Below are 23,212 nucleotides of genomic sequence, written 5' to 3'. Positions count from 1 at the left end.
TTATAGCCTAGAATGTGATGTTAAAATGGTGATAACGGGAAATTTGAGAGAGGAAAGAAACATCCTTTTTACACCATCTGCTATATGCCAGGGACTGTTTTAAGCGATTTAGATTTTTTGTTTCATTTAATTCTCACAATGACTCTATGATGTAAGTTTTAGGGTCCTTAAACTCCCATTTTACATATGAGAAACTAAGGCTTAGAATTTAAGTTAAAAAGAAACTTTATATGTGAAGTTCCTGACGAATAGCACAGGAGACATTAAAATACTCATTCTCTTCCCTCTACTTAGGTAGCTCTCCGAGATTACATAGTTATTAAATGGCAGAGCCAGGATTTAAACCCAGGTCTTTGACTCTCAAGCTGTCTCCCAGAAGACATTCAACATGTCAGAAATTCCGCAGTTCGATGTGTTGACCACTTCTCTTTTTGTACCTGTAAGGTGATGGAGGTTTGGCATTTTGCCTTGTAGGTTATATTTTGCCTGCACTTCACTGTAATGCAGCGAAGGTGGGCACATAGCAGAGCTTTGTTGTGATTTGTGTGGCTACCCCAGGCATTGCGAGAACTCAACCAGAGAGGCTGCTGCAGGCCGCCAGGGAGCTGTGGCTTGATGGGCAGAGATACCCTGCCTTTGATACACTGAAATGTTTAGTTAATGGTTTGAGACTGACGTGGAGAATGGAAGGAACTCGGCGTGGCATAGCCTCTGTCTTCTCAGTGATGGAGACATTGGGGTAGAGTCAGGATCTGAGATGAGATGGAAGGAGGGCTTTGGGTACTTGTCACATGCCTGGCGCTGAGTTTGGCCTATCGAATGTGTTATCTCATTGAACCCTTACAACAGCCTATGAAATATGTACCATTATTTGTTCCCATCTTACAGATAAATTTTTCTCTTTATCTAAGATACTAGATTCAAGGATTCCTCAGGTACATCAAGAGTCTGTTTGATAGCCAAAGATCTTGCTGTTTTCATCATATTACATTGTGGGAAATGCTAGGAACAGCCGCTGATAGAAGTGGCAAAGTAATTGATAAGAATAGGGAAAACCCTTATTTAAATGAGGCAGCATGAATTTGCAATATGTTTGCTTGAACCTCTTTTTTTAACTTGGTGGTGAATAACTTTTGTTATTCAATAATTAAATTATTACAGTTATGTAAGTATACAACTTACAGAGTCAAAGTGTTCAACAAAGTTAGTCACAAACAATAGAATCCCACTTCTCACTTTGCTCTCCTCAGAGGCAACTGCATTTACTTCTTTTGGCTGATTTTTGTTGTTGTTGTTGTCGTTATGTCCACATTACTGATACACACACACAGTTGACCCTTGAACAATGTGGTGGTTCAGGACACTGACACCTTGTGCAGTCGCAAATCTGTGTATAACTTGTAACTCCCCCAAAATTTAACTACAGTTCCACAGTACCCGCAGGGGATTGTGACCTTCCCTCACTTTTAAATGTCAGCTATATTCTCAGAGTGGAAATGGGGAAAGAGCAAAGAGGGCAATGATGGCGATCCAGGCTTGGAGATCAGCACATCAAGCATGTTGAAAACTTGAGAGAACTAGGGCATGTAGCAAGTTCTTGACATTTCTCAGCCAGAAGAGAGAACAGAAATGAGGAAGGAAATTGCCCTCAGAGAAAAGAGATTGATGGTTAGGAAAGAATGGGAAGATGCTTTATTTTTTTTGTAGTGGTTATCATTGCCTGACATAAATATGTTTATGGATTGCCTGTCTTCTGATGGTACATAGGAACAGGGATTTTGTCAATTTTTTCATAACTTTTTTCTCCAGTGCTTAGAACAGTGACCGACACATAGTAGGTAGGCAATAAAAATTTTAAAATAAAACGAATGAATGAATGGACAGTTGAGTTGAGAATAATTTGAAAAAGAAGAAGTATACCCAAGAGTTTTTATTTTTATTACTTTATGGTAGATGACTCTATGCTGGAAATTTTCCTTGAGGGCCCATTTCTGTACCAGCAGCATGCTAGCAGCTAGAGGTTCTAGCTTTGTGGAGACAGAGCTGAGGAAAGCTTAGGCTTTTCCCTCTGGGAGCTTACTATCTGGTTAAGGAGGCCCACATTTGCAAAGAACTAGTAACCGCTGCATAAGTTATGTACTGAGGAATCCAGCATTACTGGTAAATTGATAATTCTAGCTGGATGAAGGAAGATTGATTTGCAAAACAGTGGCTGAAGTAAAGTCACCAGGTTTAGGGTAAGTGTAAAATGTATTTGGGAACTGTGAATGGCCTGTTTGGCCAGAGTGCAGGGTACTTTGGAAGTTAGGGTAGAATGAAGTTGGGATCAGGTGGCGAAGGGCCATGACTGCCATAGTAAGGAGCTTATAGCCACCAGACAACAAGGAGCCATCAGAAAGATTTTGAACACAGGAATGACCTGATCAGTCCTGTTTCAGGTGGTAGATGTGGCTTCGTTAGTGGTAAGGATAGCACTTAGGAAGAAGCTCTTACACACCTAGTGAGAAGTTATTAGAGCCTGGTCTAGGGTGGTGGCTGAGACTGATTGATGTAACTGCCATTTAGTGAGCATCTCTTTATGTCAGTCTTTGTGAAGTAGTTGTTGTTAACCCATTTTACAGATGGAAAATATAAGACTCAAAGACACAAAGGTACTTAGCTACCTAAGATAGAAGGGTACGCAGCCTATGAAGACAGGTGAAGTTAGGAGAAGGTCAAAAGATGACAGGATATTGGCCTGGGTGCCTAGGAGCATGAGAAATGATTGAAATAAGGAACTGTTTTTTCCTACTCATTAGAAAATAAATTATTGACTATCTACCATGTGCCAAGTATTGCCTGGGGTAGGAAGCCAGAGATAAAGTAAGTCAATCCTTGTTAACAGGGCGCTTGCAGTCTAATAGGAAGGTGGGGACAAATATATAGCCATCCAAAGAGACAAGACAAAATCTTCTGTGGCAAGAAGAGCTTTCTTGGTGGGGCAGGTGGTCAGGGGAGACAAGTTTCAGTTTGGTTGGTAAAAGATGGTTATCAATAAAATATTTTCTTGCTACGAAAGTAAGAGATAATTTTGTGTAGTTCACAGTGAGTTTTGTGAATATTAAGGATGTTTTCTCCATTATAAATTTTCATTTGTAATTTCATGCTTAAGTGTATCAGCATGCTTATCATTTAATAAACAGCCACAGGCTTTTAAAATGTCTTTTCTATTGAATTGTACACCTGAAACTTAACTGGATTTTGTTAACTAGTCACCATAATAAAATCAATCAAATAAATAAATAAATAAAATGTCTTTTCTAGAAATGGTTGAATTGATATGATTACATGGATCCTGCTATCTTATTTTTATTGTGGTCAGTAGTTTCTGAATGCTCATTTGATGCAAAGCACAGATAACATTTAAGACTTTACAGAGAACACACAAGGATTTAGCCCTTGCCTTCCTAGAGTTTCGAGTCTTGGAGAGAAATGGCAGGCTGTAATTTTGCCACAAGCTAAATATCCCATCTGTTTTGGTAAAACCTACATGTGGTTTAATAGCAGCCCTGACAATTTTGGAGGGAGTTTGGGTCCCAGCCTCTTTAGTTGGACCAGTTTGAGGAGAAGGTGGAAGAGGAGGAGCTTGTGTTAGGAAACATGAAAGAGATACCCAAATCTCAGAGTGGAAAGAGAGGAAGTGGTTCCTAGGTACTTGCAAAAGCTCAGAGATGAAGCAAAAGGGAAAGAGAATAAAGGAGACTGTAACCCTTTTGTGAATATACCCACCTATGCTAAGGTGTTACATACATTATCTCATGCGAAACTTCCATTAGTCCTTAGAGGTAGGCTGACCACCTGGTAAGGAATCTGATGCTCTGGGAGGTTATCTGTTTTGTACGAGTTCCCTTAGCTAGGAATTAATCCTGGTTCTGTCACTCCTCTGGCTGCCCTTTTTCCTCTTAGTGGGCTGCAGGAAGGAATAACTATAGGAAGGATGGTGAGGAGAAAGGGCTGATAGAGTGAGAAAATGAGCCCAACCTGTGCCAAGGAATATGGATGGGGAGGGGGTAGGAATAAGAGAAGGGCATATTAGCAAATGAGAGCAACCCACATAGCATCCTTGACCGGTGATGCTTACCTGAGGTGCCACTACCAGCTTTTTTGATCCTGGATTTTTGTGTGTCTCTTGGCATTTATGCAGGCACATTGGCTCCACTAATTCATCTTTCATGCTGTGTTGTTACTCAGTTGGTTTGCACCATTTGCTAGAATTTATATATGCGTGATTCCTTTGCTTATTCTGCCCACATTTGTTGATAGCCATTTTTTCATTTTCCTTTGTTCTCTCCTGCCTCTGAAAACTGGGATTTAGCCTCCAGCACTTTCTCCTTTAGGATATGTTTCAGATGCAAGCTGACTTCAGAGTCTCTTGGGAATGGGGGGAGATCATGGACATAGAAACTGGGTTGCTGTCTTTGCATTCTGATCTTGCACCCAGTGAGTCACACACATTTGAGGAAAGAATAGAGAGTTGTTTTGATCTGGCTGATTGAGCAACTCAGGGCTTTTTAGTTGTGTCAAGCTAGGTTTTGTCAAAGTGCATTGACTTAAGTAATGTTCCATGTCAGGACCTACAGCTTTATGACGTTGAAGCCTCTTCATTTCACTATCAGTCATCCTAAACACATTTCATTTCCCAATAGAAAAGCTTTAGTATGAATGAACCCTTAATACCCCCAAACACCCATTTTCCACCTAGGGTGGCTACTGGTCCCAGAACAGTTATGATGTTAGTGCAGCTGTGTGTTCTTTTAAGTCAGTCCACAAACATTTTATTGTCTGGTTATAACTGTAAAGAATAGGGAGCTTGATATGTGTTGTTTTACAGTGCCTTCTAAGTATTAATAGTCAAAACTGTATGGTAAACATTATACCTGTTTTCCTTTACTATCTGAATGACACTTATACAAAATTAAATATTACTATCTCAGCTATGCAGACTCATACTTCAGTCCCACACAAGTTTCTCTGATTTCAACTATGAGAATCTGAGTCTTGGGCATTCTTGTTAGCTTGAATAGCTTTCTATACTTAGAAAAGAGGGAGCAGAAATGTTTAGGTTAATACTTAAGTCACCATAGACTGAAAAGTTTTTTATTTCTTTAAACAATTAGTGAGTGTGCCCTCTAGGACCATCCCAGTGTACCCAGGAATTACCTCTCCTGTGGGAGTGTAGCCTGCTCTTGCCTGCAGCAGAACTCAGTCAGATGTCGCTGTGCTTGCTCAGCCTGTGGGGCAGGAGGCTGAGGATTTGCTTCCTGTGAGTTGAGTTAGCCATCGTGTGTTGTGTTGTCTGTGATTGTGGGAGTTGTTGTTGCCAGGCGTACGAGCTTGCTTGCCAGCTGCTATTGTTGCCCATCTGAGACACTACTTTTGCAAACGAGAGCTCCCTAATCATGTCCAGAGAGCCTCCTGTAGCTGTCTGAATATTTGTCTTGGATGCGCTCTTATGCACCACTGAATTCCCAGTACTCTGAGTGGGCCTTCCTGGGTGAAGGAGCCTGGGCACTGGCTCTGGTTGGGAGTTTGGAGATAGAATCAGGCTTTTGATTCTGTACTGCTATTGGCTTGAGTGGGACCAAGTTAGCAACATGGCCTGGTAGAAAGAGCATGATCATGAGCATTAGATGGACTTCGAGCGTGAATTCTAACTCTGCTGTTTACTGCCTGCCCTTGAATATGATACTTAGAGCTCTGGGCCTTGGTTGCTTTGTCTGAAACAGGCAGGTACATGAGTACCTACTTTACTGGGTTGCTTTGAGAATTAAATGACAAGCTAGGTATAGCTCTAGCACATAGTAGCCCCTCGATAAATTGAATTACTAATAGTAACAGTTACTACCACAACCTTTATACATTTGCTTTCTTATCTCGGCAATAAAGTAGAAAGAATCATAGTTCATGATTTGAATTCTGGCTCTCATCATTAGCTTATATTTCCTAGCAGTAATCATCAAAATAGTTACACTTATTGAAGATTCCTGTGTAAAATATGCTAAAATGTATTATCTCTTTACTGTAATCCTATGAGGTACTGTTATCACTCCCGTTTTACAGATGAGGAAACCGAGGACCAAAGAGGCTAAGTTACACACCCAAGGTGACACCACAAGAAATGGAAGAGAGAAATAAAAATAGAGGGGTTTTTGATTCTAAAGCTGGTAGTCTTGATAGCCTCCATTTCTCTCAGTAAAATAAAGAAAGCCTCAAATGGGATAATAAATGCAGTGTCCTGTACATAGATACACAGATTCACACAGGGGTTTGCCACCCCTGAGTGGCTTTTAACCTGAAATCTACAAGTTAGCTTGCACCTTTAGGTAAAGGAGAAAGCTTAGAGTGATTGGCGGTCTTGTTGGGCATGGCAGCCCTAAGTTCCCAGCCCATTCCATCTTGTTCTCACACTCTGATGTCGTTTCCTCTGCCTCTTGCTCTAAGCAGCAGACCTGCCTGGACTGTAAGAAAAGTTTCTGCATGTCCTGTTCGAGCCAAGTGGGGAATGGGCCCCGCCTCTGCCTTCTCTGCCAACGATTTCGAGCAACGGCCTTTCAGCGGGAGGAGCTCATGAAGATGAAGGTGAAGGACCTGAGGGACTATCTCAACCTCCATGACATCTCTACGGAAATGTGCCGGGAGAAAGAGGAGCTGGTGTTCTTGGTGCTTGGCCAGCAGCCTGTAATCTCCCAGGAGGGCAGGACTCGTGCCCCTACCTTGTCCCCAGACTTCCCCGAGCAGCAGGCCTTCCTGACCCAGCCTCATGCCAGCACAGTACCTCCTACCTCACCCAACCTCCCTTCTTCACCTGTACCAGCCACCTCTGTTTCCCCAGCCCAGGCTCAGGAAAATCAGCAGGTACGGGCCCGTTTGCAGTCTCTGCCAATCTTTGCCGGTTTGAGGGCTCATTTCCCTTCCTGCCTGTGATGTGGGAGTCGGGTGGGACCTTAGGTGTTTTGATTATGTGCAACTTTTCTGCCTACTAATGTATGAATGGTATTTTCTTGACATCACAGTTACGTTTTGGCTTTTTTCAAAGATGATAATGCACGGTACCAGGTTTTTTGTTTAATACATACATATCCCAGCTAGACATTTAAAAAAATTTCATTGTCCCAGAAATAATTCGAGAAAACTCATTGTTAACTCTTGAAATTTAGTTCTATTCAAAATACCCTGCTACTTACTCAACTTTGTCATGGTCTTCCTTAGCTGGATGGGGACAGCAGTTTCTTAGTAACCATCACAAGGCACATAGGGACAAAGGAACCTATGTAGAGAGAAGGAAGAGTGGGGAAACTGATCAAAACAAGGACACTGCTTCTCTCACCAGTCACTGTTTGGGCGGGGGAGTGGCTGGCATACTATCGAACAGTAAGCTGCCTTATCATCATCCCAGTGGGCCTGGAAATGGAAGGCTAAGAGCAGCACATTGAGTTATGAACCAGGAATAGGAAGTACTGAAACGGGTAATACATTGCCTCTGCCCTCAAAAGCCTCTCCAAGAAGGAAGGTAGTGTTGACATAAGAAACGTCCAAACCTGTTGGGAATTTTTATGATTTTATTTGAGCCAAACTGATGATAGTTGTCGGGAAGCAAAATCTCAGTGGGTTGAGGAAATGCTCTGGAGAATGGCAGTTTTATAGCTTATTTTATATATTAGAATCAAAGGAGGAGATGTAATGGGGGTTACGTGAAATTCATTGGTGGCAGATTAGGGAGGCGGGAGGAAGAAAAGTGGGGAAATCTCTGAGATTGGATAAAAAGTAAAATGGAGAGACATGTATTTCTTACTTTGGCGGGTACAGGCTGGTACACAGAGGGTGTGTGGGCAACAAGATAACAATAAGAGTTTCTGTGGTCTCATGCTCTGGTGGGAGGTTGTACCCCAAGGAGTCTAGAAAAGGGATTACTCTGAGATTTCAAAGATATGTTATCTTAGATTACAAAAAGACAATAGATAGACTTACTAAAGGTAAAGATTGACTTTTGTCAAGGGAGCTACAGGCCTAGGACTTCACTACCTATCACGACTTGCTTTTTAGTTAGGAATTTTTATGTTCAGACCATCCTTTTTGGTTACTTTCAGACTCTGAGTTTGTAAGGCCTGCCATGCAGGCCTTCTTGAGCTTGTCGGGTTTAGTACATGGCCACTTTTTGGTCCACAGTCGACATGCAAACCAACTGTTGGATTAGAGTGAGGCCGGTGGACTTAACTGCTGTGTTAGTGATGGTGTCCCGTAGATGTGCTTAAGTACCTTAAGGACCCTTTTATTTATGTGGCTTGGGCAGTAGTGAGGGGATTAGGACCTAGAAGATCTGGTTTCCACATTCAATATGTCACTGACTGTTTTAGTCACCTTGGCTGAACTTTGAGCCTTCAACAGTAAAATGGAGTTTTGCTCTTGCCAGGATGTTGTGAGGATTGACTAGTGTGATGCCATGTCTTAAGAGCTTTGAGCTACTTATAGCTGGCATAGTACTTGGATTGTTAGTTACCACATGGGATGTGGATGGCTGCTGCCTCCCGTTGATGATCACCTCCTTTGCCAGGACTGGGCCCCGTGATTCAGCTCTGACAGGCATGAGGCATAAAGGCCATTGTGATAGCATACTTTACCTGCAGTAAACTCATTTACTTCTTTGTTGACTTGAGCATGCTTTCTTCCCAGCTGGACTTTGACTCTTTCCTAAGCTCTGGCTCTCTGTCCCCTGGACAGGTTTTTACCTGCTGCTATGATTTCTTCTCTTCGTTTGGTTGAGCTCTCCTCTCTGTTTATAGGGAGATAGGAAGATAGTAACTTGAGGAAATTGTTCTTCCCTAATGAACCTTCAGGTGCGTTCTTCAGTGAAAGTTCTTCACTTGGTTTTAAGCTTCCTCTTGTTAACCGGAAATTTCCAGACTCTACCTACAGGTCGGTCACACAGTGTACCAGATCTAATTGGGTACTTCTCCTCCGATCGCTGATATTTTCAGAGGGCCTTCGTGTCAGCTCACATCCCCTGTTCCAGTGAGATCTACATTTTGCAAGCCAGAAAAACAGATAATTTCACCTAGAATGCAAATGTCCTCATAGTACTTATGCCACCAGAGTTCTTTTCTTTAAAACATTTAATGCTCTGGCAATAGTTGCTAGGGAAGGAAGTGAATGGAATAAGCAAAACTGTGGACAGATACTAGTTGTGGATTTTGATTTAGCCAGTGGGCAAGAGAAAAGGCAACATGCTTTTCAGCATGAGATCCAGTTTCTCTTTCTACGAAAAAAGGACATACAAAAGCTGTCTGTTTAGGAACAGTTTAGGCTCTGAAAGACTTTTTGTAACTCTAAGGTGACACCAGGAGGCCAGTGGGTACCACATCTTCATAAAGCAAAGAGAAAACTAGAGGTGCTGATGAAGACATTGTTTTGGGTACCTCCCCATACATGTATGCTATATGTATATCTTAGCCTCACTTGGCATTTTTGGTGGTGGTGATAATTCCTACTTTTCATTCCCCCTGTAGTTGGTTGTTTCTTCTTAATTAGCTCTCTTTTTATATCCTAATCTGAAATGAGTGGCCAACGCCTGCTGGTGACTGGTTTCCTAGGTTGTCTCTTTTACTGGTGCTCCAAGACTCTAGTGGAAAAGGCCTTTGAACTCAGATACCTCTTTGCTCTGGGCTCACATCAAGCCCTTTGCCTGGAGGGAGCAGTGGGTGAAGAAGGCCTAGTTAAGGGGTTTGTGGCTTACTAGTGATAGAATTAGGAGGTTCATAGTTCTGAGTACTCATTGACAAAACCTTTTGAGAAGTTAGAATTCTAAACAGAATTAAACTCCTTAAGAATAGGTATTTATCTTATGTAGTGTTAGGCTAATAGATTCTTAGATGCAGTAAAATAAAATTTTGATCAGGTTTCAAGACAACTCTTGGTAATAGTGTGTCTTGCTGGTTAGAACATATTTCCAGAATGAAAGAGTAGTTACTTGCCAGAAGAGAGAGAACGAATAGGGTGGTGAGGCTCTGGAAACTTTGTCCCATCTGGGCCAGATGAGGAAGCAAGGCACATTTAGTATGGAGGAAGGGAGGACATGATATGAACAATTTGGAAGAAAATAGTGGACATTAGTCCAAGGTGTGGAACCAGGGAGGGTGGGTGGAAGAGCAATTTGGGGTCAATGTCAAGAAGAAAACTAGATGGCCGTTAGCAGTCTCCAGCAGTGGACATGTGATCTTCCTTTCAGTTGGAGTGTTCAAGCTGAGACTAAATTGATGAGTGGCAGCTAACACCATCCGGGTGGTGGGCAGAATTAATGCACTCACTCTTGTTCTAGAGTTGAAATCTGTTTGTAATGTTTCTCTGCCTGACAAAGTCAGTATTAGAGGGAAGGCTTTTGTAATGCTGCTACGTGAGACTCCAGATTTCTGGGGGAGTTGAAAGTACATTTGGGACATGGTGTGTGCTTGGAAGAGGCCCATGCTGTACAAATCCCTGGGACATCTTCATGGATGTGATGGCACCTTTCTCTTCCCACAGGCCAATGGCCATGTGTCTCAGGACCAAGAAGAACCCATCTACCCGGAGAGCACAGCCAGAGCACCTGCTGAGGATGAGACCCAGGTGGGGCCTCTGCTCGGGTGTGTGCCTTTGCCTTTGCCCTTTCACTGTTCTTAGCTTAGGCTGTTAGGAACCTCTCAACAGACTTAGAAGTGGAGAGAGAAGAAGCAGCCTGTGATGAAATTCTGTTTTCAGGGGCGGAGTTTAGTGTTAATGTTCTTTCAGAGCTATCAGTATGTTAGTGTGGAGTTGTGAGATCACAGTGGAGACTGGGGAGCCTCATGGCCCATTAGTTTCTAGTCTCTTGACTTTCTAAGAGCTGCCAGAGTGCCAGCTTGTGGTGCTGCTGTGCAAATCTGTTGTTCTTCTGCTTCTAGCACACAGTAGCCATTGCTGGGCAGTAGTGAGGGGATTAGGACCTAGAAGATCCGGTTTCCACATTCAATATGTCACTGACTGTTTAGTCACCTTGGCTGAACTTTGAGCCTTCAACAGTAAAATGGAGTTTTGCTCTTGCCAGGATGTTGTGAGGATTGACTAGTGTGATGCCATGTCTTAAGAGCTTTGAGCTACTTATAGCTGGCATAGTACTTGGATTGTTAGTTACCACATGGGATGTGGATGGCTGCTGCCTCCCGTTGATGATCACCTCCTTTGCCAGGACTGGGCCCCGTGATTCAGCTCTGACAGGCATGAGGCATAAAGGCCATTGTGATAGCATACTTTACCTGCAGTAAACTCATTTACTTCTTTGTTGACTTGAGCATGCTTTCTTCCCAGCTGGACTTTGACTCTTTCCTAAGCTCTGGCTCTCTGTCCCCTGGACAGGTTTTTACCTGCTGCTATGATTTCTTCTCTTCGTTTGGTTGAGCTCTCCTCTCTGTTTATAGGGAGATAGGAAGATAGTAACTTGAGGAAATTGTTCTTCCCTAATGAACCTTCAGGTGCGTTCTTCAGTGAAAGTTCTTCACTTGGTTTTAAGCTTCCTCTTGTTAACCGGAAATTTCCAGACTCTACCTACAGGTCGGTCACACAGTGTACCAGATCTAATTGGGTACTTCTCCTCCGATCGCTGATATTTTCAGAGGGCCTTCGTGTCAGCTCACATCCCCTGTTCCAGTGAGATCTACATTTTGCAAGCCAGAAAAACAGATAATTTCACCTAGAATGCAAATGTCCTCATAGTACTTATGCCACCAGAGTTCTTTTCTTTAAAACATTTAATGCTCTGGCAATAGTTGCTAGGGAAGGAAGTGAATGGAATAAGCAAAACTGTGGACAGATACTAGTTGTGGATTTTGATTTAGCCAGTGGGCAAGAGAAAAGGCAACATGCTTTTCAGCATGAGATCCAGTTTCTCTTTCTACGAAAAAAGGACATACAAAAGCTGTCTGTTTAGGAACAGTTTAGGCTCTGAAAGACTTTTTGTAACTCTAAGGTGACACCAGGAGGCCAGTGGGTACCACATCTTCATAAAGCAAAGAGAAAACTAGAGGTGCTGATGAAGACATTGTTTTGGGTACCTCCCCATACATGTATGCTATATGTATATCTTAGCCTCACTTGGCATTTTTGGTGGTGGTGATAATTCCTACTTTTCATTCCCCCTGTAGTTGGTTGTTTCTTCTTAATTAGCTCTCTTTTTATATCCTAATCTGAAATGAGTGGCCAACGCCTGCTGGTGACTGGTTTCCTAGGTTGTCTCTTTTACTGGTGCTCCAAGACTCTAGTGGAAAAGGCCTGTGAACTCAGATACCTCTTTGCTCTGGGCTCACATCAAGCCCTTTGCCTGGAGGGAGCAGTGGGTGAAGAAGGCCTAGTTAAGGGGTTTGTGGCTTACTAGTGATAGAATTAGGAGGTTCATAGTTCTGAGTACTCATTGACAAAACCTTTTGAGAAGTTAGAATTCTAAACAGAATTAAACTCCTTAAGAATAGGTATTTATCTTATGTAGTGTTAGGCTAATAGATTCTTAGATGCAGTAAAATAAAATTTTGATCAGGTTTCAAGACAACTCTTGGTAATAGTGTGTCTTGCTGGTTAGAACATATTTCCAGAATGAAAGAGTAGTTACTTGCCAGAAGAGAGAGAATGAATAGGGTGGTGAGGCTCTGGAAACTTTGTCCCATCTGGGCCAGATGAGGAAGCAAGGCACATTTAGTATGGAGGAAGGGAGGACATGATATGAACAATTTGGAAGAAAATAGTGGACATTAGTCCAAGGTGTGGAACCAGGGAGGGTGGGTGGAAGAGCAATTTGGGGTCAGTGTCAAGAAGAAAACTAGATGGCCGTTAGCAGTCTCCAGCAGTGGACATGTGATCTTCCTTTCAGTTGGAGTGTTCAAGCTGAGACTAAATTGATGAGTGGCAGCTAACACCATCCGGGTGGTGGGCAGAATTAATGCACTCACTCTTGTTCTAGAGTTGAAATCTGTTTGTAATGTTTCTCTGCCTGACAAAGTCAGTATTAGAGGGAAGGCTTTTGTAATGCTGCTACGTGAGACTCCAGATTTCTGGGGGAGTTGAAAGTACATTTGGGACATGGTGTGTGCTTGGAAGAGGCCCATGCTGTACAAATCCCTGGGACATCTTCATGGATGTGATGGCACCTTTCTCTTCCCACAGGCCAATGGCCATGTGTCTCAGGACCAAGAAGAACCCATCTACCCGGAGAGCACAGCCAGAGCACCTGCTGAGGATGAGACCCAGGTGGGGCCTCTGCTCGGGTCTGTGCCTTTGCCTTTGCCCTTTCACTGTTCTTAGCTTAGGCTGTTAGGAACCTCTCAACAGACTTAGATGTGGAGAGAGAAGAAGCAGCCTGTGATGAAATTCTGTTTTCAGGGGCAGAGTTTAGTGTTAATGTTCTTTCAGAGCTATCAGTATGTTAGTGTGGAGTTGTGAGATCACAGTGGAGACTGGGGAGCCTCATGGCCCATTAGTTTCTAGTCTCTTGACTTTCTAAGAGCTGCCAGAGTGCCAGCTTGTGGTGCTGCTGTGCAAATCTGTTGTTCTTCTGCTTCTAGCACACAGTAGCCATTGCCAGGGGAAGGAGGTCAGATAATCAGGAGGAAAGATGAGAGGGAGTTCAGGCCTCAGCCATAGTGGGGCCAGCCCAGAGGGCACAGCCATCAGGGCCATGGAGCTATGGTCAAGGTTACATACAGAGGAGTGCTTACCAGAGAAGTCTTCCTCTTCCGAGGGAAAACAGAACTCTCTCCAGTGGAGAGAGAAAGCCAGCACCATGCTCCGTGGTTTCCTGTACTGCCACATTTAGTCTTCACAGGAATCCTGTGTGGTAAGATTACTATCTCTCCTTCATGGAGGAGCAGATCAGCTCAGAGTGGTAGTAACTTGCCTAATATTATTTAGCATTAACCAAAGGAGGAGGTAGGATTCAAAATCGGAGCCATCTGACTCAAATTGATGCTCCTTCTGCTATATACACTGTCTGCTTGGTTTGTGACCGACTGTGCCTGAGCACAGAACTAACTGTAGGTCAGGAAGAGATGGATCTATTTTGTAATGCAAAGCACCATGCTAGGTACTATTCCTGCGCCTGTTTCTACTCTTGAGGTCAGTCACCAAAAGTATGGTGTGACGAGTGCTTTAGGGTCCTTGGAGAGAGAGCCTGGCGAGGTAAAAGCTAAACTCATGGATTTCATCTTTGCTTTTTCAGTCTGTTGACTCAGAGGACAGCTTTGTTCCGGGTCGGAGGGCCTCTCTGTCTGACTTGACTGACCTGGAGGATATTGAAGGTCTGACTGTGCGGCAGCTGAAAGAGATTCTGGCTCGCAACTTCGTCAACTACAAGGGCTGCTGTGAGAAGTGGGAGCTGATGGAGAGGGTGACACGACTGTACAAGGATCAGAAAGGACTCCAGCACCTGGGTGAGGGGCTATCTGGGTGGCAGCTGCACAGAATTCCGGAGTGCTTGCTGTGTCTCACTCTAAGGAATGACCGTCTTCTAAGGAAGGATTCACCTTACACATCTGGCCATCTAATAACAGCTGCCATTTGGAATTGGGTGCCAGGACTGGGTTAGGCATTGTATATACTTCTATTTAATCCTCAGAGCAGCCTATGGAATAGGCATAATTAGCATCTACCTTTTATTATAGAGCCCAGATTTTAATTGAGAATTTCCTGGTCTGTTTCCCTGGTCTTTCTCACCATATGTCACCCCTACCATACTTACTACTACCTCCAACAATACTTACTTTAAAGAGTTTGCAGATCAGGAAGCAAATCTTTGCACACATTGTGCAAGGAAAATATCTATTCCGCCTGCACTTGGGCTTTTCCTTTTATTCATTTCCCAAATCATTCTATATGGTATTATTATCAGGAGACACCCAGTAAAATATCTAGGACTATGGTCAAATGAATTTGGGGAAAAATATATTATGTCTCCCTGTTACTGATTCCTGGTCGATACTATACTAGTAAAGGCAGAGAAGTCCTACAAAAGAGAAATGTGTTTGTCTACTTTAAACTCTGCATTTCCTGAGATGCTTTCACGTAGAACCCTCCCCTCCCGTCCCCTTCCCTCCCCCACTGAGTTAGCTCCTGCACATCAACATTTTGATTACTTGCATGCTGACAGTAGTTGAAGTTAGATTTTAGGCTCTCCTCTCCTAGTAGCTCGAATTCATCAGAGTTAGGGAACATCTGACCAATCACCTGCTCAAAGACTCTCTTCCCTTGGGAGTGTTCCCAGAGTCTCCTTAGAGTTGTGAGGACATGGGGAATAGGAGATGGCTCCACCTGGGAACTTCATCCAGACGCCCTGGCCGTCTAGAACAGACTGTTCCTTTCTTGTCTTTAATGCTGGCTTTGAAAGTTATAGGAAAGGCTATTGTGCTTATTATGCAGTATCCTTCTTACTTGAAGTTTTGTTCATGCAAACCAATGGACTCCCTTTTCTTAAGACTAGACCAGACACACCAGCAGGAGCTGTGTGTGAGTTCTTAGCATGTGAGTGAGTGAGGAGGTGTCTGTCCGGGCTCCGGGCCATCCTGGTTTTCAGTAGGAACCTAGTCAGAGGTCAGATATGAAGTCAGGGTAGTTGGAGACTTTCTTCGTACCATCACATATTGACATCTTTCTTTTTCCTTTTTAGTGTGTGGTGCTGAAGACCAAAACGGTATGTAGTTGTTTCTCCTGTTTGAAAACGGACTTAGGCTCTTAGCTCTCTGTCCTTCCGCTCCTTCAAACCTGATTCCTGTTACTAGTCTAAGAACTCTGAGCATATCGGCATCTGGACAGAGGGTGTGGAGGAAATTCACTGAGAACCAGGGCTTCTCAGCATCTTTAGAAATTTTCATTCTCTCCCTGTGAAGGGGGAGGAGTGCCAGCATTACAGGGGAGGGGGGGGCGGGCAGACTGATTTGCACATCTCTGGATTGCCCACGCTCAGAATCCAGCATTTGTAAAATATTTAACAAAGCGAGTCGTGATATGTGTCACATTTGGTTCACTTTTCATCTTCCTGTTGCAAAGGCACTCCTTCCCCTACAATTTTTACTCTGTTCTGGTCTGAGTGGTATGGTTTCTGTGTACATTTCAGGGAGATCATTTGGGATGTTCAACAGCTTCTGATCCCACCAAAAAGAAAGGGTGGTAACCTGAGAGACTTGTTTGTACGGGGCTGGACAGTGGCGAGAGCTGCTCTGGGGACAGATCAAGAAAGGTGTCACACACGGTGCTTTCTAGGCACAAGATGCATATCCCACCTCCACTGCCACACATGCACCTGGGCCCTTGGGTGTCTTCAGAATGTACTGTGGGACTCTGACTAGATTTGGGCTCATTCTAAAATACTATGCTAGACCTTTTGAACACCTCAAGGCTATACGGTTGTGGACTCTTTCTCAATTTTTCAGAGTAGTGCAGGGGCCCACAAAGCATTTTAAAGCTTTCAAAAGATCTCCAAATTTTTTATTTAGTAAATGGCCTTTTGCTCAGAATGGGACAATCTTCAGGCTGATAAGTTTTCAAGAGTTGAAGTCTTCTCAGTTCCCCCAAACCATTTGGAGTTCTAGATGTACTCTTTCACCTTGATTGTGCTAATCCACTTGGTGTCTTTTCTGATTCCCTGAGGGAATGCTGGCAACCGAGTTGATGAGTTTATTGTTCTTCCTAAGAGAAGTAATCAGTAATGAAATTCTGTGCATTACTCCACTCTTAGGTATTTATATAGTTCAGTCCTTTCATACTTTCCTTGTTAGGGCCAATAGCTTAAAAGGTTGAATAGGTTTCACTACCTTTCACAGCCAGCCCACCTCAGGTATTTCTTGACTTTTTGAATAGTCCAGGAAACAGAAGAGAAAGTACAGGAGCAACAGAATACGGGAGGATTCCCCTGTGGAATGGCAGAGGTGACTGGTATGAGTCCAGTTCCCAATTTATGGCTACCCATTTCAGGCAGCCATTCAAAACATGCTGGCTGGGAATGGCCGGATGAAGGTCTTTCTTTTTGTGCAACTAAACTAGGAGACTGGCCATGCCCGCTGTGTCTCACCACTCAAACAAGCCAGTGAGCTGTTATTAAGAACTCTGTGCACTGAGCAGTTAATACTGTTATCTTGATAGTCCCTGCCCTTAGGCCAGTTGCCCAGAAGGCTCACCTGTCTGAATTTGAATCCTGGCTTCTCTACTTAGCAGCTGTGTGCCCTTAAGCAAGCCACTTAACTCTTTGGCCTCAGTTACCTCGTCTATAAAATGAGTAATAAGAGTACGACTTCATAGGTTTTGTGAGGATTTAATAAGTTAAAATATGCAAAGCTTTAGGATCCTGCCTGGCACCTGTAAACATTTAGTAAATGTGAGCTTTTATCATTCCCTTGGGAGATGATCATTTATCAGACATTTAGAGAACACCTACCACCTGACTGGCATATTAGGGATTCAAAGATGACTATCTGACCTCAGAACACATAACAGTGCTAAGTATATAATTGTGGAAATTGATTGAATTTGTTGAATTAAGGAACTCATAGTGTAATAGGGGGAGATAAGTAGGCAAACTCAAAAATTGTAATCCAGTGTGGTAAAGCAGTCATAGGTATATGGACGAAGTTCTGTGGGGGTAGCACAGAAGAGGGAGCTATTTCTGTTGGGCTCTTCCACCAGGAAACCTCCTCAGAGGAAGCCCATTTATATCTAAACTTTTTGGAACCAGTTTTATCTTTTCAGCATGTTCTGCCTCAGGAGATAATGCGTACCTAAGTGCTATTCACTCACTCTATTACACTCTCAATTGTCTGAAAATTATTTCTTTTAAACTTTGAAGACACTGTCTTATCTAGTTCTCATGTTCTGGGATGTATTTGATCTACAAGTACCTTACTTTTCAGATCTATAACCTGACCTATAGAGGTCCACATTAAACAGGCAACTGGAATTGGTTACTGGGAAAATGTTTCTTAGAGTTCTTTTTTAGGGGAAGTGCGTGAATTATGGGTTTGTTGACAGTGTGCCTTTTCTCTCCCACCTCCATCTCTCCACCACCTCGTACACTTAATAATAATCTTACTTTCCCCTCTGCCCCTTTTCTGCCCTGTGTCTGTACAGGAGGAGCAGTGCCATCCAACCTGGAGGAGAACCTGTGTAAAATCTGCATGGACTCACCCATTGACTGTGTTCTGCTGGAATGTGGCCACATGGTAACCTGTACCAAGTGTGGCAAGCGCATGAATGAATGTCCCATCTGCCGGCAGTATGTGATCCGGGCCGTGCACGTCTTCCGATCCTGAGGGCTTGGTACCAGCTTCTTCAGTGCCTTATAGGGACATAGCGCCAAGTGTCTGGGCTCAGGGTTGGCCAGGTTGCAGAGGGGCAGGCTAACAAGAAAATTTGCAGTATTCCCAAGACCGGGGCAGGCAAAGATGCTATGTCACTTCTGGGCATGCCTGTCTTGCCATGGAGGTGCTCCTCTTAACCGGCAGAGCCCAGGTCAGTGAGAACTGGTACAGATTGCATGGGCAAGTCCCTGTTTCAGTGGTCTTAGGTGATGATGGTAACTGATGAAGAGAGGACTTTCCAGAACTTGGACCATATCTTCTTCCCTACTGTACCCTACTCATCCCCCTAAGTTGCTTGCCTGTGTTTCACCAACCAGAAGTCCTAGTAGAAATGGTACTCTTCCTCCCCAGCACATTTGGACTTATTTCTGGTCTCTCTGGCTTTCTGTGCTTTAACCTATCTTTGCTAAAGTTTCTTTCTGCCTAAAATCCATTTGTTTTTTCAGACCAAAAGATGTTAACTTAACACACCAGTAGTAATCCTCCTTAGGATAGAATTTGGACCAGTAAACTTATCCCTGGTGAGAAATGAAACACAAATACTATTGAAAGACTTCAAAGTTATTAAGTGTTGCTTCTTTAAGTGCTGGGATTAGAACCTATCAGTCTCCTGACCTGACCTTGGGAACCAACGAAGTATCTGGTTCCCAAACTGCTGGGAAATTCCAGTCTCTGCAAGAGATGGTACCTGGATCATCTGTTTCTTCTCTTAGGGCCTGACTTTGGGCCATCCTTTATTTTATGAGGAAAGGGAAAGTGTTGGGTGGAAGCAATGGCTTTCTACTTAAATTTGACTTCTCCAACAGACAGGAGTTTTAAATCACTTTCCCCTGAGACTGAAGTTCCTCTCTTTGCTTTGGAGGTTTTAAACGTAGCCTCGCTGAAGACATAGAGACTTAGGAAAGAGCCTTGCTCTTCTCTAGTCAGACTTCTCATGAAGTTCCTGGAGATCAAATGTGTTAAGATACAGAGCACCTGAGAGGTATCAGAAGGTACTGAATAAGCCTGGTTTCAGCTCTTGAGCAGACAGCTGGAAGTCTTAATTCCCTAGGTTGGTGGGGACTCCCTACTCCCTTTCCTTTCTTAGTCTACTGATTTGGAGGCTAGTAAGGAAGAAACATTCTCTAGGCCCTTTAGGAAGGACCATGCAATGAGTAGGTCATGTTCTTGATCCTTCTTAGGGTCCTTAAACTACTGGAAGAGTCAAAAGGGCTAAAGAAAAGTGCCGGGAACAGCTTAGCCAAACATAAACATACATGCTATCAGAAGAGCTGTGTGTGCTGCCATTACCAATGGATGAACTATGCAAATACTAAACACTTGAGGGCCTTAGCAGACACCCCCTGCCTTCCCCCATGCAGCCAAGATCTCAGACTAGAACCACTCATGACTCTGGAAATCAGTGGGAAACCTCTGAGGGCACCTATTTATCAGTACACACTTATGCTTTTCCTCCATCAGCTAGTAATCCCTTTTTGAGGGAACAAAATAATGTAGTTGTCAGCTAAACACTAGGCCACTTACCTTGACATTACACCAAGTCCTGGATGAGTTGATTCTGAGCCATAGCCTTTGTAAGAATTGGGAGAAATGATTTCTCTGTGAAGACATCTTTTCTGCTGGACAGTACATACTATAGTTTACAATGCCTACCATTTTAGCAAAAGATTCAGCTACTCCTCAGTTCCACTGTGAAACAGGTCTGTATACATGCAGCTCAGTTAAGATCTAGCAATAAATAACTTCAGGGCAGAAGCTGGCTCTCTCTCTACTTAAAACTTGCTTTCTCTGCTGAGGCCTTACCTCTCCCTACCTCCCCATTTCCCTCCTAGACTGAATTAAAAATAATAATGGTTGGTTAGTAATAACCTCAGTAAGAATTAGAACTGATGTTATTTACTCATTTTGGAGAACTTGCCTTTAAGTCTTTTGGTGAAGGTTTTAAGAAAAAAGATGTCAAGCAACCCTGATTTTTTAAAATTGTATCTTCCTTTATTATTACACCAAATAAAAGTTGGGAATTTCAAGATCCCATTTCAGTTACTATCTAACTTAGGTAGCAATTGATTTTTATCTTTGAATGCTCCTTCTTACCCCTCTTGGAGCCTTGATCTTAATTATGGAAACATCTAATTCTTCCAATTCTGGCTTTTGCTATGATTGTTCAGAAATTTCAGTTGAGACTTGTTTTAAAAGACTTAGAGAGCTGACTGGTTCATAATACATTGGATTACTTGGATCCAGACTCATAAAATAAGCTGTACAGGAATTAGTGCTCTATATATTGTATAAACTCATTGAAATCTTTTGAATGTGAATGTGTTACTTCAAGTGGCTTATATTTTCTCTGACTTACTTGGGTGTTAAATCCAAATGTGTATTTTTTTTTGTTACAGAGCTCTGCCTTATAATTAATTTTGTAATAAAGTTTCCATATAGATGGCTGTCCTATCTGGTATGAGGATGCCAGAGGTCTGATAGTTACTATTGACAAGAGAGTTGATAAACCACAGGCTAATCCCAGGCTGTGTGTGTGTAGCCATGCTCCTGAGAGACTGCATTATTTTTGGAGATGCTTGGGCCATGTGACTTTAGTCAAGATATCCCTGTTCAACAAATGAAATTGAAGCTTAGTGTTGTGAATTAGAACTGATGTTATTTACTCATTTTGGAGAACTTGCCTTTAAGTCTTGGAACAGCCTAGAAGAGGATGGGAGCTGAGTAGAAAAAAAGACCAGTCAATCCTAAAACCAAATAGGAAGAAGCATTGAGTTCAGACATTGACACTTTTGGTGGAGATGGGTCTTATAGACATGGGTAGAAAGGAGTTTGAGAACAGCCAGTGTGGCTAGTTAAGTCTTCAGGTGACCCTGGTAGATAGATGGTAGCTTCTGGATACAGCTGTGATAGTTGGGAGTATGGCTCGGAAGTTGGCCAAGCCTTATGGGTAGACGGCTATGTGTGCACAGGCCTGTACATACCCCTTGACCAGGACCCAGGGGAGGGGACTCCTGAGAATGCAGCCTTTGGGAGAGCTAAGTTATGTGCAGATCTGCCCTGTGACTGGACAGAAGAAGAAGGAATCTTGTCCAAAGTGCATAAACGCTGGGGGCTGAGCTACAGCCCTTTGTCCTCATTGTTCTGGGCAGCTGGCCCGTTTAGCACCCAGGATGACCTCTGTCTGCTGCCAAGCAGCCACATAAAACAAAGGCTCAAGGTCTGTGGAAATAACACGAAAAGATACAAAATATTTGGTATAAGCTCAGTATCAAAAAAAACCCCAAAAAACAAAGCAACAACAACAAAACACGTGTGTCAGAAAGACTGGAAGGAAATAGACAAAACACCTTGAACAGTGAATTGAAGATAATACTTAGCAAGGCAGGGGAGGGCCAAAGGGCTGAGCTCTTTACTGAGCTGATCCCCTGCAGCTGGCAGGCTCCTGTGCTGTGGGGGCACACCTTGAGTGTAAGCACCCAGTAAGGGCAGGTGAGGCTGGGTCAGCATCCTTTGGCAAATCTTGAGGGGAGAGCCCTGTTCTGCTGCCCTGCCTGTCCAGTTGCTTGGTCTGAGGAGGCAGGAGAGGGGGATGGCAGTTTATGTAGGTCAGTGCTCAGTGGAGCAGCTTTTGTCTCCATAGAGGATAGAATAAAAACAATGTCTTATTCTCAATACTGAAGCCAGACTGAATGGTGCCTATTCAAAAACACCCAATGTCCTGGGCTAAAGACAGGGCAGTACCTTCCTCTCCTACCCTTTCCTCCCAACATTTTAACCAGGTCGGTCAGGGTTTGGCCTTCAAGCTGACTGGCAAACAGCCTCCCAGCAGAGTATATTATCTTAGTTGAGCATACCAGAGGAAGGCTGAGGGTAGGTAGTGGTTCTCAGTCTTACAGGCCGAGACACTCAGGTATGTTCCAAAGGTTGAGTCGCATTCACCTAACCTATATGGGGTAGACAAACAAGCCTACCAATTTGTCGATAAGAAAAAAAAGTTGACCTTCAGGAGTCGGCAGACCTGAGTACATGGAAGCCAGTGTATAAATGGCCACCTGATGAGCCTGCAGAGTATGAGCTGTCACACGCATACCCAAGAGGCTATGGAAGTGGTCCTGTGGTGTTCTGGTCAGAGACCAGGCCTCCTCTCTCCTGGGTAGGGTCTGAACATGCATGCCAGTGTTGGTGTTCCTAACTCCATGCCAGGCTGTGCTGAGAGCTTTACATAACTTACTTTTTCACAGCAACCCTGTAATTTAGGTGCAATTCTTATCCCCATTCCTCTTGGAGGAAGAGAGACTCAGCTATTAAATAGCGTAAGGTTGTAGCTATTAAATCATCTCACAGCTTAGATTTGCATCAGTGTGTATAACTGCACTGTCTGATGAGGTGGTTACTAGCCACAAGTGATCATTTAAAGTTGACTTACAATGAAAACTTCAGTTCCTTAGCTGTGTTTGCCACATTTCAAGTGCTCAAAGGCCAGTGTGGCTAGTTCATATTGGCCAGTGAAGATTTATAGGCTATTTCCATTGCTGCAAAAAGTTCTATTGAACAGCACTTGTCTAAACTAAATTATTTTTATAATAAATTAGCCTCAGGGTGGCATAGGAGCCATTCTTTGTAAATAAGTTGTGTAGATTTGTCCTCAGGTGGGTTATCTTAAAGAACAGCCTTGTTTCTAGAATTTGAGGAGGCAGATCATCCTGGAGCCTTCTGTCCCCCAGAGGAGTAGCCCAAACAACTTTTGTTTTCTTCATAAAGGCCCCATTTTCCTACCTGATTGTGATTCCCCTCCCTTCAAACCAGACCCATACCCTGGAACAGAACACGGACAC

General features: G+C 43.3%; 1 protein-coding gene across 5 annotated transcripts in view; it reads left to right on the top strand.

Moving 5' to 3' along the window:
• The window catches only part of RFFL (ring finger and FYVE like domain containing E3 ubiquitin protein ligase), a 63,684-nt gene extending 42,989 nt beyond the window's left edge, over positions 1-20,695 (top strand). For all 5 annotated transcript variants that reach the window (XM_023522872.1, XM_011379336.2, XM_023522871.1 and 2 more), the window contains 5 exons: positions 6,484-6,894; positions 10,555-10,638; positions 14,252-14,462; positions 15,695-15,718; positions 18,148-20,695. In XM_023522872.1, the coding sequence (XP_023378640.1) occupies positions 6,484-6,894; positions 10,555-10,638; positions 14,252-14,462; positions 15,695-15,718; positions 18,148-18,329 (912 nt within the window). In that variant the 3' untranslated portion in view covers positions 18,330-20,695. The remainder of the gene's footprint in view (positions 1-6,483; positions 6,895-10,554; positions 10,639-14,251; positions 14,463-15,694; positions 15,719-18,147) is intronic.
• The last annotated feature ends 2,517 nt before the right edge of the window (positions 20,696-23,212 follow it).

Source organism: Pteropus vampyrus, unplaced genomic scaffold (assembly GCF_000151845.1).
Source record: "Pteropus vampyrus isolate Shadow unplaced genomic scaffold, Pvam_2.0 Scaffold358, whole genome shotgun sequence".
In the NCBI taxonomy this organism is placed as follows: Eukaryota; Metazoa; Chordata; class Mammalia; order Chiroptera; family Pteropodidae; genus Pteropus; species Pteropus vampyrus.
The sequence above is the reverse complement of the archived record's forward strand: the minus strand, read 5'-3'. Positions and strand labels throughout refer to the sequence as shown.